Source organism: Alligator mississippiensis, chromosome 3 (assembly GCF_030867095.1).
Source record: "Alligator mississippiensis isolate rAllMis1 chromosome 3, rAllMis1, whole genome shotgun sequence".
In the NCBI taxonomy this organism is placed as follows: domain Eukaryota; kingdom Metazoa; phylum Chordata; order Crocodylia; family Alligatoridae; genus Alligator; species Alligator mississippiensis.
The window spans coordinates 250791842-250808600 of record NC_081826.1 but is presented as its reverse complement, the minus strand read 5'-3'; the positions used below and the strand labels follow the sequence as shown (position 1 = coordinate 250808600).

The 16759-nt window shown below is 43.2% G+C and overlaps 1 protein-coding gene across 1 annotated transcript in view; it reads left to right on the top strand.

Annotated features, from left to right (window-relative positions):
• Positions 1-16759, top strand: part of MSH3 (mutS homolog 3) — a 224174-nt gene that overhangs the window by 62108 nt on the left and 145307 nt on the right. The window contains exons 9-10 of the mRNA XM_059725070.1: positions 9375-9487; positions 12131-12245. Coding sequence (XP_059581053.1) covers positions 9375-9487; positions 12131-12245 — 228 coding nt within the window. The remainder of the gene's footprint in view (positions 1-9374; positions 9488-12130; positions 12246-16759) is intronic.

Here is a 16759-nt window from a genome sequence, read left to right as displayed (position 1 = left end):
CAGTTAATTATGTCTTAAGTTGTAACCTGGCCACACATTAAAGCAATTAATGGTGTAATAAAACAAGGAACAAGCTACAAAGTTATTCCACAAAAAATGTGGAATAAGTTTGTGGCTGGTTCTTATGACACTATTAATCAAATGTGGGGCTAGGTGTGCCCCTGTAGCTGGGAGGCCCATCAGCTGACCTGGGCTTCCAGTCTTGGGGGTTGCATTATGCACCCCCTGAGGGTGGGAGCCCAGGACAGGTCAGGAGGCATCATATGATTCTGCAGCTGGGAGCCCCATCAGCTTTGGGCTCCCAGCTGTAGGAACTTACCACTTACAAGTGCAGGGGGAGCCTGGGATCGCAGCCCCAGGCTCCCCCTGCACTGGTAACAAGGTGTGATGGGATCTGATACTTGATCCCACAGTCACGCCTCCTGCTTTGCCCATGTGGCATGGCAGGAGTATGATTCTATGGATTGCACATCAGATCCTATCCCACCTTTACTTGCATGTCTAGCAGGGGTTTAAATGACACATTTAACTTCTTTTTTCCTATCATCCCTCCACAAATTATTTCTCCCATCCGTGTCCTGACTATACCTTCCATTCCAATATGCTTATGACTCTGTTTCTCAACATATGACCATCCAAAAAAACAGGAGTGACTGGTGCCTCCTGGGTCTGCGGGGTGCACAATTTGTGGGCAGGCCAAAAGCTCCATATCCACTCCTGTACTCCTGTGCCATGGCTTAGTGCTGGCCCCCCGCTGCTGGCTTGCATGGCAAAAAACCTGCCCCATCCTGAGTGGTGCCGAGTTGAGAGCTGATCTTGGGGGGGCGGCACGTGCCCCCTACCAGTCACCTGTGAAAAAAACAAACCCTCAAGTTTTTGGCATTGTATGGAAGCTGTTTTTCAATGATAATAAAACGTATGTACAGCATCCAGCCATCTATTGGTAAAACATAAAATATAAAAATCATTTTATTTGAACATACATTTGAGATGGATTGCACATTAAAAATATTGTGACGCTGAGCCTGTGGGCATACTATTTAACAGCTGTTAAGAGAACAAAGCTGTTTTGGAATAGGACTGTTGCCTTGCGTATCACTGAGCACACTGGTGGTGCCATACCTATAACTATTTTGAATTATACATTGTGTATCACATGGAAAAACTTACTGTATGCATTGTAGCTTGAAAATAAAATCAACTAAAAGCTGTAATTTGTGTATTTGTTTTTCTAAGAAGCAATAGCAAGACACATAAGTATAAACCTGGCTAAGTAGAGTTCATGATTAAAAAAAATGTATTTAGGTCAAGTGGTCTGCAGCTTTACTTGAAGAAAAGCCTGATTCTTGGTGTGTTCTTTTTTATTTTTGAACTGGTTTTAGTATGTTTTGTTTTGTGTTGAGCAGCAGGGGCATATTAAAGACATTAAAGAAAACTGTATGTAGTTTTTGGGTATTTCAAATTGATCTGTTACCATATTGGAAAACTATTTCTGTTCCATTTGTCGTGCATCTATTATGGCATCTTAATTTAATATACTTTTACTATAACAGCAACTAATATGTTTTTGTGGTGTCTTAATAAATATTAGTATTTGCCAGTATACTGAATTAATAAATTAGCATATTTTTGAGCTTTAAATAAAATTTCGGCATGGTTACAGGTGTATGTTATCAACAGTAGTGTAGCATTCGTATTCTAGATATCCTAAAGCTCTTTAAAAAAGCACTGTCTGCTGTGTTTTGAGGTATTTCTCATATTGTCAACAGAATATTTTTCTTTATCTTTTTTCTAAAAGATCAGTAGAGGGAGTAGGGCCCATGTGTGCTGGAGACCTTATGCTGAATTTCTTTCCAAGAAATGATTTCTTCAGGCTGTGCTAAACTTCACTGTTCAAAAAGTAAAAATTATGAAGACATCATAATCAACAGAGCATAAAAATAAATTCCTTTTTAAAAAACATTTACCTACAGGCAAGCCAACAAGACCAACTGTCTTATAAGATTTCATTCAAAGGCTTGTGCTGTACTATGTTCCAGGTAGCATTCATCATATAGAGACAAACTTACTACTAGGATTAGTATCTTGCAAACTGCTACAGTAGCCACAGATGCTGAAGTAGGGAGCTTAATCCAGAGGGTCATTGGTAGCAAAAGTGACAACTACAGTAGAGCTGAAATTAGTGAAGACTGGAGCAAACTAAAAGAACAAGAAGGAAAGATAGTGTCTGCTGTATTATTGTCAGTGGTTAAAAAACGCAAAGTGATCACCTATCAAATCAATCAGTTTGTTGAAAAAATGTGTGCATGTGCCTGGGGGGTGGGGATAGATCCTAGTTGGCCTGGAGACTGTGTGTGTAATAGGATCATCCAGTTAAATCTGAGATACCTCAAAATAAACTGGTAATCTTTCTAGCAGTCTTAATATATACAGGATTGAGATCATTTCATAGTGATGTAAGAAAACAATTATTATTTCACGAAACAAGCAAAAAGTAGATGATCTTTGCAATCAGGAATCTGTAGTCTGATGCAGAAAGCAGATGTTTTGCTTTCTGGCTATGAGAGCATACAAAAGGAAGTTACTTTCTGTTACACACTTACTAACCCCAATCGTATATCAAGATTAAGCTCTTTGAGGACATGGATTTTGCTGACCTCTTAAAGTATTCTCAAAGTAATCTCTAAATCCAGTTGTTTTTGCTCCTCTTTCCTGTATCCCCAAAACAGTTTTTGAAGATGGATTCCAGAAGGGAAAATTAATTGAATAAGAAAACCTGTGCTCACTATCATAGAGCGCAGCAAGATGAAATTATCAGTACCTGATTCCTGCAGTCCCCTTCACAGAGTACAGTGGAGCAGATGCTCATCAGTTGAGGCTTCCTTTACAAAATGTTAGCATGACAGATCCATGCAAAAGGCCTAAGATATAGATGTGTTAGGCAGGCATACCGTTTGAGCCCCCTTTTTTTGGAAGGAAATTCTTCAGTTTGGTCTTCCCTTAGAGGCCCCTTACTGCCTACTATCTCTGCTGTGACTGGCCTGCTGTTTCACCATTTTATAAGGCTGGACAGTTTCTCACTATGGACCAGTCAAGGTTTAACTTGGTATCACTATTGAAGGGGAAACATGGCTACTTTCTCAAGCAAGCAGACTTTATTTCTAAGTGGGGGAGACTCACCCAAAAGAGTGGACTTTTTGTCATGAAGGCCCTTTGCAAGCAGCCAAGTCCAGGACGGTATTGTTTTGTTTCTTTCTTTTGGAGAAATAACTCAGAAATAGCACTGTGGTAATCGAAAGTAGATAAACAAGCAAATATGAACCATTGTCTGACACAGCGCTTCCATAGGCCTTCTTTACTGTTCAAGCCCCCAAGGTCTGGAATAGACTGCCACCGGAGGTGGTTCGAGCACCTACTTTGAATGCCTTCAAGAGACATTTGGATGTTTATCTTGCTGGGATCCTATGACCCCTGCTAACTTCCCCTGCCACCGAAGCAGGGGGCTGGACTCGAAGATCTTTTGAGGTCCCTTCCAGCCCTAATGTCTATGAAATCTATAAGGAATGTTAAAATGGGTGGACAGTAAGTATTGCGTGCATAGTGCCTCTCAAGCTAAAAATGACTTGTGTTAATAAGGAAGAAAGCACTAAAAAAGGGTTTTAAATGTTTCATACAGGAACATGGAGCTTTATTCTTTGGGATCAGACAAATCAGTTCAGTAAAAAAAAAAAAAAAAAAAAAAAAAAAAAAAAAAAAAAAAAAGCAATTCACCAGAGTTGGAAAAATCGATTTATAAGCTTGTCTCCTGCCTGATAGCTTTGGAAGGAGCATAGGTTATCTGGCAAATTGAATCTGCCCACCCAGAGCAATGGGAGAAAATGCTTTTTTTGCAAGTGGTAGCTGGGATGAAGTCAGAGTCGGTAGCTGCCTGGTTGCCTCAGAACTATATGCAAGTGTCTCACAGGGCCCTCTCTGGAATTAGGATCCTGTTTGGTACCTAGACTTTGTTTGAAAGCAAAAATCCACTTACAACTTGGCTCAGGTATGGCCACTAGACATTGGCCAGAATGGAACCTCAGCTGAGCTGTGTAAATATTTTGAGAAATAACTTTATACGAGATGCAGTGGGGTTTTGTAGGCAGTACAAAACTGCATGCTTGGGACAGACTTAGGCAAGTTTTTGAATGTGAAAGCCTTTTGAAAGTTGAATGACTATTCCAGCTATGCAGGTGATCCAGTAAAAGATATTACCCTAAAGAAAATCCTTGCCTTTTGCATGATTTGTGGACCATCATGGCTGCAACGTCACTCCAGCACTACCAGGAACCACTTTTCCATTCCCAGTTTCAAAAAGGCATGGGAAAGCCACAGTATGAATTGAATCATCCATCATGTATACTGGATTAGAATGTTGTAACTGGGTTTCTGTTCTACTCTAACCTCAGAGGGTCAAAGACAGCAGAGCTGGGCCTTGCCTCTGTTAGGGTAGATATTTTGGACTTGTCCCTGAAGCATTCCTGTTTTACTGTCCTCAGATTTTTTCTGTTCTGCAGATGCATTACAGCATTTTTTTTCTCTCAACTGTAACCAGAGCCGTCTCTAGGGGTGTGTGCGGCCCAGGGCATATCAGCCTGGGGGTGGGTTGGCAAGCAGCCAGTGGCAGCAGAGCCGGCAGCTCTCAGCAGCGCCTATGTGGCACTGACTACAGGGCCCCCAAAGTGTAGGGAATCAGGGTGGTCACCCTGATTTCCCCCCCGGGATGGCCTTGACTGTAACCATAAGCACTTGATTTTTACCTTGCTCTCTGGAGCTGTCTATAAGATTAAGGTAGAAATAACATTTGCCTTAGAGGCAAAAGAAAATATTCTTACCTGTTTTTGAGCATTTTTTTCTCATTAGAAAAAAGGCAAATAAAGAGATGGATATAGTTCTGTATGTGTGCATACATGAACTATACCATAGAGCAGCGTTTCCCAACTGGTGTGCCACAGCATGCTGGTGTACTGTCAGGCACGTCCAGGTGTGCTGCAGCATTTTGGTCTGGAGCCATGCTCCCCACCTGCTAGTGCTGAGGACAGACAGACGGGGAGCGTGGCTCCAGCCCAAAATGCCATCCGGTGCCTGGCTGGATGCATGCCACCCTCTTCCCCCCTGTCCCGCACATCCAGTGTGCTGCAGTGCTTATTTATTTAGGTAAGTGTGCTGTGGGGGTGAAAAAGGTTGGGAAACACTGCCATAGAGAATTCACAGATCCAGCTCACCATTGAGACAAATGCATTATTCAGAGTGGAGCTGGAATTAGAGGTCACTAGTAGAATTTTTAAAAGACTAGTTTAGGGCACTTATTTTGTTTAACATTTTCATTGGTGATCCCAAGTACAGGGTTGTCCCACTGGTGGTCCATGGGTCACATGTTGTCTACAAGGGGTTACGTTGCAGCCCCCTGGCTTCTGCCTGGTTACTACTCCCTCCATCACTCTGGCTGCAACAGCAGCATGAGTCTCTGGTTCTCCCTCCCTTTTCCAGCTAGCACTTCTAGCCTCCAATTCAGAGAGGTCAGGCAGTGTAACACAACACCAGGAGCTGAAGCTGAGTAGGGTCCACACATGAGAGGTGAGGGAATGAGGTGGTGTGTGAGGAATAGCACCTGCATGGTTCAAAGGTGGGGGGTGCCTGCAAGGGTACATGTTGCAGCAGTGGACATGGGAAATGATGCTTGTGCACCCACACATTGCAATGGGGCTGTGGGGAGGGAAGGGATTGTATCTGTGGGTCTGTGCAGTTGAGCAGTAGTGTCCATATGGCCTGGTGTTCTGTGGTTCAGTTGGTGCAGCCCCCAAGGTATATGATCCCCCTAGGGGCTTAAAGTTGGACTACTCTACTAAATTGTTTTAACCCAAAGTTGAAAGGGCTCATCAATACAGAGAGGATCAGAACAGGATAATGGAGGAAGTGCCTGAGTTTGAGGACTGAAGTAAAGAAATATGAGGGAAATTAAGAACATAAAAATGCAAAAGACTTAAGTTCTGCTGGAGGCTATGAGCTCATCTGGTAGAAGATAACAGATGGAAAAATACATGTGTATTAGTTTAATGCTAGAAGACTGAGCCACTGATGTGATGTAGCTATGTGTAACCAATGTGATCTTAGACAAGATATTTTGAGTAGAGTTAAGGAAGTATCAGGAACAGCCAGCATGGATTCCTTAAGAGCAAGTCATGCCTGATCAACTTAATTTCATTCTGTGACAAGGTGACAGGAAGAAAGAAGTAGATGTGATGCACCTTGTGTCACAACCCAATGATTTTGGTGCCTCAGCACGATGGAATTTTCCCGCCACATGAGAGCCTCTTGCACAGCAAAAGTTTTCTGCTGCAACAGAAAAACCCCAGTGCAAGAGAGTTCCTGCCACTTGAATGCAAATTTGTGTCCCGCTATTAGCCAGTTCTAAATTATTCCTACGTGGCGGCTAGTAATTGGCTTGCTAGCCATTTAAAATTTCGTGCGACTTCAGCCCAAGTTGGAGAACTTTGAGCACGCTGCAGAGTGCCTCTAAAGAGATCTGACTTGCAGCTGAGCTGATCGATAGACTGATCACCTATCGATTCTTCTCCCTGTCGCCGAGCGCAATCCTCGACGTACCCTTTCCCTGCCGGCTTAATTTGTGGACGGATTAGCTGGCCTGAGCCTTGCCAGCTGGAACAACTCACATAGTTGTTTAAGTGACCGAACCACCTGCGTCGCGGCTACAAGCGGCGTAAGTAAAGTTTTTGCAACCAGTAAGCTTTGTCTGCCTCTCCATTCACCAGCCTGCCCAAGTGACCGAGTGATTTCTAAATCATCTTGAGTCAGCTCCGTCCGTCCGAGACACCTTGATTTTAGCAAGGCTTTTGACACAGTCTCCCATGACGTTCTTATTAATAAACTAAAGAAATACAGATAGAAATACTGTAAGGTGAATACAAAACTGATTGGATAATAATGCTTAACAAGTAGTCATTAATGGCTCGAAGTCTAGCTGAAAGGAGGTATCAAGCTGAGTTCCCCAGGGATCTGTCCTGGGTCTGGTATTGTTCAACATCTTCATTAATTATATGAATGATGGGATTGAGTGCATACTTAGTACACTTGTGGATGGCACCAAATTGGATGGCGTTGCAGACACTCTAGAAGACAGAATGTCTGGGATGATCTAGTTGGGGATGGTCCTGATTTGGGAAGGGGTTTGGACTAGATGACCTCCTGAGGTCCCTTCCAACCCTAATTTTCTATGATTTTGTAACAGTTAGGGTTTACAGTGACCTGAAAAAAACTGGAGAATGGTCCACAATCAGTCAGATTAAATTCAACAAATTCAAGGTCCTGCTCTTGGAAGAGAATAATAGCATACACTAATACAGCCTGGGGAATAATAGGTTAGGCTGAAATCCTGCAGAGAAGGATGTGGTGGTTACTGTTAACCACTAGCTGAGTATAAGCCAACAGTGTGATCTTGTTGCAAAAAAGGCCAGTAGCATACTAGGTTGTATTGGTAGGAGGATTACTTCCCTTGATTAGCAAGTGATACTTCTGCTCTTTTTGGAGATGCCTTATCTAGAATACTGTGTCTGGTTTTGAGCCCCACACTTCAAGAAAGATGTGGCTGGATTAGAAAAAGTCCAGTTTAGAACAACAGAAATGATTAGGGGTGAGGGAAACCATGATTTACGAAGATAGGCTGAAAGAGCTAGGGTGATTTAATCTGGAGAAGAGAAGACTGAGTGGGAGATTTGGTAAGTCTTCAAATCATCTGAAGGGTGATTATAGAGGGAAGGAGACAGACTGTTTCCTGGGCTGTGTGGGGCAGGACTGTGTAGGATCTGTGGCTTCAAGTTGCAGCAGGTGAAATTTAGGTTGGATATTAGGAAGAATTTTCTTACTATGCACATGGGTAAGTATTGGAAAAGGTTACCTAGAGAGGTTGTAGACTCTCCATCCTTGGACATTTTCAAAATCTGATTAGACAGACTTTTAACTGGAATGGTTTAATCAGAGATGGTCCTGTCTTGAACAGGGGGCTAGACTAGTGCCTCCCAAGGTCCCTTCCAGCCCTACTTTTTATAATTCTGAGTATTACAGATATAGTACAAGGCACTGATAAAGTAACATGTAAAATACCGTGTTCAATTTTGATCATTCAGTAAAGGGAGAAGTCACTAACAAGTGCAAAATAGGATACTGTGGTGATTTGCTTACGATGGCAAAATGATAACATATTGCATGCAGGTATATTCTAGGGTAAGCATTATAGAGGGATAAGAACAATTTAAGATAAAGGACACAAGGACAAATGAGTGAAAATTTGTCTTAAATAAAATTAAGTTAAAAATCAAAATGTCTCCGACTATCTAAGGAGTAAGATTTTAAACAGTCTTCCAGCAGGATCAGTTCAGGTAAAAACCCTGCCTGATTTCAAGATGAAGTTTGATAAATTCATGAAAGGATGTATATAACCACATTCCCTTGGATATTAGAGGATTACATTCAGTGACCCAGGAGGTCCCTCTCAGTCCTACATTCTTGTGTAATTTAGGAAAGTAGAATTGAATTACATTGTCTATGCAAGTTATTTTACCAGCAGGGAGCTTGAGAAAGCTGGTGATTCTCTTGTTGCTAGAGACTGACACATGTGGTTCTCAAAGTGTGAGCAGGGGGAAATACCAATTACAACACCTCTAGAGAGATTACTGAATGGTAATTTTCAAGGAAGTACAGATCAGTTTTTCTTTGGAAACTATACTTGTTGTTCAGGGAAATAAAGGGTGGGAGTAGAGAGAGAGAAGCACAGGGCTGATTAGCATTTAAGAGGGAAGTGCATCAAAAAGACACTGACTGAATAACTGGAGAGGTAGGAAAAATCACAAGAAGACAGCATTATGAATGCCAGTGGTGCAGAATTTCAAGTGTGGGGGAAAGAGTTGGTGTCAGAAGCCCAAGCAGATGAAGGAGGAGAATGATGGGAGTAGAGGCCCATAGATTTAACCACAGATCCATCCTAATGGTGTCAACTCTGCAGGGCTAATAGAAGCAAAAGATAATGAACGTTGATTTTCATCTCTAGTTCAGCAGATACAGTTTCAGAAACTCTCAAACAATTGGTGTATGGAATAAGAAGGAATCATTTTATGTAATCACATCTGGGAATAGTGCATTAATAACAGAGAGTATGTATTCTATGGAGGGAAAGCTTTATCCGTTAGCTCCTTAACAGTGAAAAGAATTGAAAGAAAATCAAGTGCTCTGAAAATGGGAGCTTCCTTTAGTCTTCTTTAAAAGGGCATTTAAGAATTGAAAACCAAGAAGTGATTTTTCTTTTCTTTTTCTTTTTTCTGCAGTTTACATGATGACCGAATTCGAATAGAAAGAATGCAAAACATTCATTTTGAATACAGCCATGCTTTCCAGCTGATTACTGATTTTTATGCAAGAGAAGTGCTTGACATCACAGGTACATCATTCAGAAAGTATTTGAAATTGATATTCCTAGTTAGCTTCTATAAGGACAAATAAAGAACCAGTTGCTCTGTGGTATTTCTTTATCCTTATATTATTTCTGCATAAATGTTCATTTTTCTCCCATAACTGTGAACATGATCTTTTATAAAAACTTTCAGTTAATGTATTTGCTTTATTAGCCTTTTTCATTCTTGCTCATATTTGCTACCACAAAAAAAATCTGTATGATTATGTTAGAGTTCTAAAATACGTGGTGGGGACTTTTTTTTTTTCATTGGAAGATCTAATAATTGTTTAACTCCTTTGGGGAAGGAAGAAGTTGAGTCAAGATCAATGACTATTTGAACTGGCTCCTTTCTGTACCTTTAGGGAAGACTTTGTGCCTCATTGAGGGCTCGATCATATTACTGCTAAATCTGTCAGGGTTTTTTATATATGCCATAAACATCAATGAAATGGGTTTATGACTTTATAACAGGGGTGTCCAAACTTTTTGAATGTGGGGCTGGATCATGAACTTTTTATCACCCAGTGGGCCAACGAGCCATATTCAAAGACGTCACAGGAAGTGGTATCATATCAGGAAGTGATGTCACGTTACCTTTGACACCAGTGAAGTTGCAGGGGTTGACATGGTCCTGGTTGACATGGCATGCATGCCCAGGTTGACATGGTGCTGCAGGAGCCGCTTGGCTACATCCGAGTTGACTTGGTGCTGAGAAGCTGCGGGGCCAGGTTGGACTTAACCAGGGGCCCACCCGGCCTGCCGGTGCCATGCTCGGGTTGACATGGTGCTGCAGAACCGCCTGGGCAGAACCAGGTCAGCACCGGCCAGGAAAAGCAGCATGCAGCTGAAGCCGGCTTCCCATGTGCTGCTGGGGATGGGAGGAGGCCGGCCAGGTCTGCACTGGGCAACAGAAGCGGCAGCGGAGCTGTGTGCCGCTCAGGACTGACTGGTGCAGGCTCGTCCCATCCCAAGCGGCACATGGCTCTGCCACCGCTTCTGTTGGCTGGTGCAGACCCGACTGGGCTCCTCCCATCCCCAGCAGCACATGAGAAGCAGCCCCCTCGGGGCCTTGAGACCGAGCCTGGAGAGCTGCAACACCTGGGGGGAGACTGGCTGAGGGAGCAGGCGCCGCCTTGCTGTGGGGCCAGGCCGGGCAGGGCAGGAGGCTGGCTTGAAGCAGGCAGGTGACAAGGCAGGGGCGGGCCGGCAGTGCCAGCCGCCTCTTCTTGCCCTCCTGCATGGGGCTGCTCCCCCGGGCCCCACGGGGGTAAGCAGCTCCCCTCCCCTCCCTGCCAGCTGGGGCCTGTGGCCCTGCCCTGCCTGCCTCGCCGCAGCCCCACTGCCGCCACCATGGCTCCGCGTGCCGCCGCTGCGGCTCCGCACTCCACGGTGGCGGCTCTACACTCCACCACCGCTGCCCCACCGCCGCCATGGCTCCGCGCCGCCACCGTCTCTGTGGCCCTGCAGCTCCTCACCACTGTGGCCCCGCGCTCCACGGCAGCGGCTCTGCACTCTGCGCTGCCACCATGTGGCGGCGGCCCCATGCTCTGCCGCTGCCGCGGCCCTATGCTCTGCGGTGGCGGCACTGCCACCACCGCAGGCCAGATAAAATGGCTTGGTGGGCCGCATGTTGGACAAGCCTGCTTTATAAATCTTTGTTTAACCATGATTAGATGTTGTCAGGGATGTTTTTAAGGGGAGAATAAATAATGGAGGTTTGGTATAGTCATCATTTACCTCATTCCCATCACTAATTTAGAATGCATGCACTTATCTTAGCAGTAAATAGAACGTTTCAGTGCCCCTACCCAGGGTCGGGGGGGAAAATACCCCCCCCCCCCAAATATTAATACAGCTTCTTTGCAAATCACCCTTCTTTTCCACCCTTGCTTATGCGTTGAGTTATATTTCAGGAAACATTTTTTTTCTGTTTGATGGTAATTGTATGTTTTTCCATTGGTATTTTGTATATACTGATTGCCAGGATTGCTATTTGCCATGCATTGCTATGCTTAGTTTGTGGTACTCTTTAAAAGTTTATTATTTTACAGAAATGGGTGTTTTGCTTGCACTTTCCAGGACCTGGTTTTCACTCTGAAATGTCATGAGACCAGAGTTCGAACTCTGGTTTTGTCATGGATGTGCAGTATCTCTAACTGATCGGCCTCCTGTGTTTAAAAGCATTTTCCTTGAGCTTTCTGACATGAACATTTTATTAAGAAAAACAGATGTTAAGTCTACCGGTATTTGTTCTAATTTATCTACAGAGCTCATTGGGCTTCAGAAGTCATTCAGCTGCTGCATGGATATCACCTTTATGTAACAGGCTGTAGGACTAGAGCCTTGGCTTGTAAAGCTGTAAATTATCGGAGTTGGCAATCAGCCATTTCTAGGAAAAGAAGAGTGCACAGTTCAGTATTTCATACTGGAACAATATAGAAGTGAATGAACTGCATTGTTCTGTATTGTAAATGTTGTTTTTGAAGTTTATTTTTTGTTGATTTTATAACATTATCATACTAAAATAAACCTTCAGATTTTTACTTGACTGCATTGAAAATAGATGACTCTCTTGTCCGAAGTGTGAGTAACAAACCATTATTTAACAAACAAAACCTTATTTTGCAGGGTCTCAAAAGCTGTCTGTAATCCTGAACTTGGCTAAGCCTGTGATTTGCTCTTTGGCAGCAATAATTACATACCTCAAAGAATTCAACTTGGAAAAGATTCTTAACAATCCTAGGTAAGTCTATTTTTTCAGTCGTCCCTAAAATCAAAATACAAATAAATGCGTTAATTATATTTAGCAAATTTTAGCTGGCAACCTTTCTTCCATAACATGAATGTACCCGCTGTTGTAATAAACCTGGTCTTCGTAAGGATGGTGTCTTATAGTTGAGTTCCTAATTAAGACTAACAAAACACAAACCCATCAAGTAATATTCAGTGAAAACCTTAGGAAATATATGCATATAGTCAGTACTAAGAACCTAAATTAACTTGCACTGCAGCCAAGTGCAATTAAAAACAAACAAACACATTGGAGCCTCTGATAGATGCAGGCAGGGGAAGTAAAAAAAAAAAAAAAAAAGTTTGTTAAAGCCTAGCCATCTTACCCCTAGCTCCTATTTTATTTTGCGGACAAAGATCTGCTGCTGTTTTCTAAAGGTTTGTACATGGTGATTAGCTTCACAGATGTTGCTTTATTTTCCCACAGAGACATTTCAAGAGCTTTCTGTTTCTGTTTAGCTTTGGAAGCACACACAAATGCTAATGCATCCTAATGTTTAGACAGTAGTCAGTGAGCCTCTTTGGCTGTAAACAGACATTGTTTTTTGAAGCAAGAGCAGCTGTGCTGGGTTGTATCCCGGCACAGATGATCCACTTTATTGGCATCTATGGACTTCACTGGGGCCCATGTCCCGCAGGGTTGGCCTTTGCCGCTTCTGGGGCTTCAGAGGCCCAGTCCTGTAGGACAGGAACTCTGGGTGCTGTGCCCTGAGTTGGAGTATGTGTCTGCAAGTGGGGGAACTTCATGGGGCTTCCGCTCTGTTGCAGACATCTGCCCCAACTTGGGACACAGCAACCTGGTACACACACTGTGGGAGTCCCCCACAGGGAGATTCTGTGTGTGTGTCTGAAAGTGAGGGATCCCTCTGCTTGCAGTCACATGCGCTGAGTTAAGGTGGAGGCAGTCTGATTATATGTAGTATGGAAATCCTGCAGGTGAATTCCTATGGTGTGCAATAAATAAAGAGACATCCTCCTGTCTAAGGCATCACAAAAACTGTTACTGCTTTTGATCGTGGTAATATTTTTGGGCACTTAGTGCACAATAATGGGATAGGACCTCTGTTTCCTTGTGAACTTGTGCCTCCATAAAAACTTTTATGGTGGTACAAGGGTGATGTCTGTTTGCACCCTTTGGGTCTGTGAATCTAGTTACCAGTTAACAAAAAAACCCCAACCCCTCACAAAACACCTGCACAACTACAGTACTAACACTGATGAATCCCTGGAGTTCACTATGTGGTATCTCTTGGTGGCTAAACTACCAAGTTGTGAGGAAGACCTTTGCTGCATCATGTATAATTACTCAAAACGTGCATGACCACTAAAATCTACTTGTTTTTACAAGGTGGGAGCTGGGGTTAAGGTGCCCCGACCCGCCTTTCACCAGAGTGATAACTGGCCTGGCATTTCCTGGGGGCTCCTTCACCACTGAGAGCCCCACCAGGCCACCCACTCCCGGCAGGGTGCAGTTTTAGGTTGTGCCCAGGACCAGGAGCCTCCTAAACCATCCCCTACAGCTCCTCTCTTTCCTCCAGGATGTTATGGAGCCTTGCAGCCAGGCGATGTTGCTGCCTGCCCTGCCCTGCTAGCAGTGAACTGCCTCTGTTTATATGGGCGGCCAGAGATATAAAATGGCCACCGCAATCAAGCACCTGCTGACTGCTTGGCTCGGTCTTAAAGTGGCAGGCACGCACAGTGCCCTGCCACACACCTTCCCCCTTAAAATGGTACCTGGGGGAGGTTTCCCCTGCTGCTCCTCCAAAACAGGCTCTCCTCAGAGCCTATGAGAGCCCTCAAGTGGCGAGCACCCCACACATAAGAGTGAATTTACCTCACATATAACAAATTTTTGGTGTAAAAACAGTCATTGCATAAAAGCGAATTCACACATACAGAACCCACATAAAGTGAGGGAAATCTGTATAGAAATATTGGGTCAACCACAACTAAGTCGTATTTGAAAACATTCTTACTGTCAGTGAAATAATTTGTAAGTCTGATTCCTGGGAAGGGAAAGCAACTTGTGAAGGTGGGTATCAGATTCAAACATTTTCTGTAGTTCTGCATGAAGCAGATAAAATAAGTTCTTCTGTCACACTGACAGGAAGCTTGGAATTTTTAGAATTCAGTCAACGAGAATATACCGACAAGTTATTGAGAATGAAGTCCGTGCTGTGAGATGCAGCTTTCAGTTGCTAAGCAGTTTGTAGATGTAATGGGACACAGACTTGGCCAAAAAGACATTGTTTTGTAATAGGCAGTCTCAAAGTGCTAGACTTCATTTCAGACTGATGAGAAGGATCATGCCACCACTTGTCAGGATAGTTTTCTCTCTGAGGTAGCAAGGTGATCATCTTTCATGAGGCACTTCACATGTTTATTCATCTTCAAGAGATGTTTTTTTTGGATACTATTCTTCTTTATTAGTATATTTTCTAGCACAGGGGTTCATGCTTCCCATAAATTTCTGGGAAGGAGAGTACTTTTAAGCTGTAGTTGGGCTGAGAAGTCAGTATTAGACCCTGGAGACAAGTGTTTGGGCCTTGGGTTCCAGCTAGACAAAGGTTTGTATTATGGGAATTTGCCTGTAGTACGAGACTAGAGATCGGCAACGTTTTTGGGCAGAGCGCCAAAAACACTTGCAACTTTAGACTTGTAAGGTGTTAGTGTGTCATGGGTGGACAGTGGGGGAGCCACAAGGAGCCTGATCCTTGTTGTGGCAGCGTAGCCCCAGCCCCTTCCCCACCATCTGCCCCAAGGCATATGTGCCACACACTGCAACGTGTCGGGGGGTTGCCTACCCCTAGCCTAGATTCTTTTCAGACTTAAGAGCAGCAGCTGTCAAGTTTTTTAGGCTCAAGAACCCCATAGAAAAGGCCAGCTCTTTTTTTTTCATTCAAGTCTTTGACTACAGAAAAATAATAGATGAGATCTATTGCAAAGAAGTCAAAAAGACCACAGCAGGTCAGAATGTTTTTAATCCTATGAATTCCTATTTAAAATCTCTGGGTTTATCTTGTGAATCATGTTTGTACACCTAGCAGCACTCACATTGCATGGCACCTCACAACCCCCTTGAAAGTACCTCAGTGCACTGCAGGGTACTGTGGCATCCTGTTCTAGAGGCTTAATACACAGGCACCAGTCTGGCGAGTTTCCAACAGAGAGCCATCCTCAGATTGTCACAGGGCTAGTGAGTATGGCAGCCATATAAACTATTTTTCTTTCCCTCCTTGTAGAGTTGTGATTAATTGAGGATAAATCAGATGGGGAGGTTATTTTGTTCACTTCAGTTCTAATCAGGCCTGGTTTTTAAAGGTTCAGAGACTGGCTTTATTCTGAGATTCATTGGGCTTCTGCCCCTAGTTCCTATTAAACATCAGGGATTTTAGCTTGTGGCAGAGAGTAAAAATACACAAATACTGTCATGCATAGAGAGAATTATGATCAGTGTCTAGAAATGTCTTTTATTCAGTAAACTTCTGAGGCTGAAGAATAATATTAGAAATATAATTTTAGGGTAATACTGCAAAACCAAAGCTTGACAGTGGAGAGCTGTACCACTGCACAGTCAGAGTAGCCCTATGGTACGCATTCTCACATGTTTTTATGTTTAAGAGATGAGTGTTTTTAGGGGATGAAAGCTTTTATTGTACCTGTTGGGAGAGGTCTTCTACAAGCTTTCAAATACAAGTTACCCTTCCTCAGCTCAGGTTATTTTTTCAATTCAGTCCTCGGAAAAGTGATCAAAAAATTACTATCTTACCCATTACATGTGCTTCCAGGCAGAGTCGTTTTTCAAAAGTTCAGCAGGATTCAGATTTGGATACAGAGATTCAGAGCTATACAGAGAATGGCTCTGTTTAGCTTTGCTATACCACCAACTGTGGCTGAACATAATAGAAAACTAGTATTATTTTGTTTTGTTGCTCATAATGCTGCATATTTTGGAAAGTTCAGTTGTTTTGCATATGCAGTGTATTTTGTTAGTTAACTTTTCCTGGCAATGGAAAGCCACAGCAGAAGAGAGCAGTTTGTTAACATCACATTCCTGAGTCAGCTCAGCCTCTGTGCCTTTCCTGGCTTTTTTTAAGGGCAACCTGTTTGGGTCTCCTTATTGGCTTGAGGTCCTGCAGTCAAGTTTTTCTTTTACATTCAGCCAGAAAAATGATCATTAGCAATCCCCAGAAGATATCTGTTTGTCTATACATCTCTCTGTCATGTATCTATCTACATTTATGGGAGAGGGGGAGAGAGCATAATCTCTAAATAATCCATGAGTCCATAGTGTTTTTCACATTTTATTTCAAAGCATTTGTGTGGTGGTATGTGCTTTACAGGCACAAGTTTGAAGACCCAGTTCCTGCCCCACAGAGGCTAAAGGCTGAGAGAAGATTTTGTAGAATATAAGATTTACAAAATAATTTCCCTTCCTTCAACAGCAAATAGGCAGAGCTCTTTTCT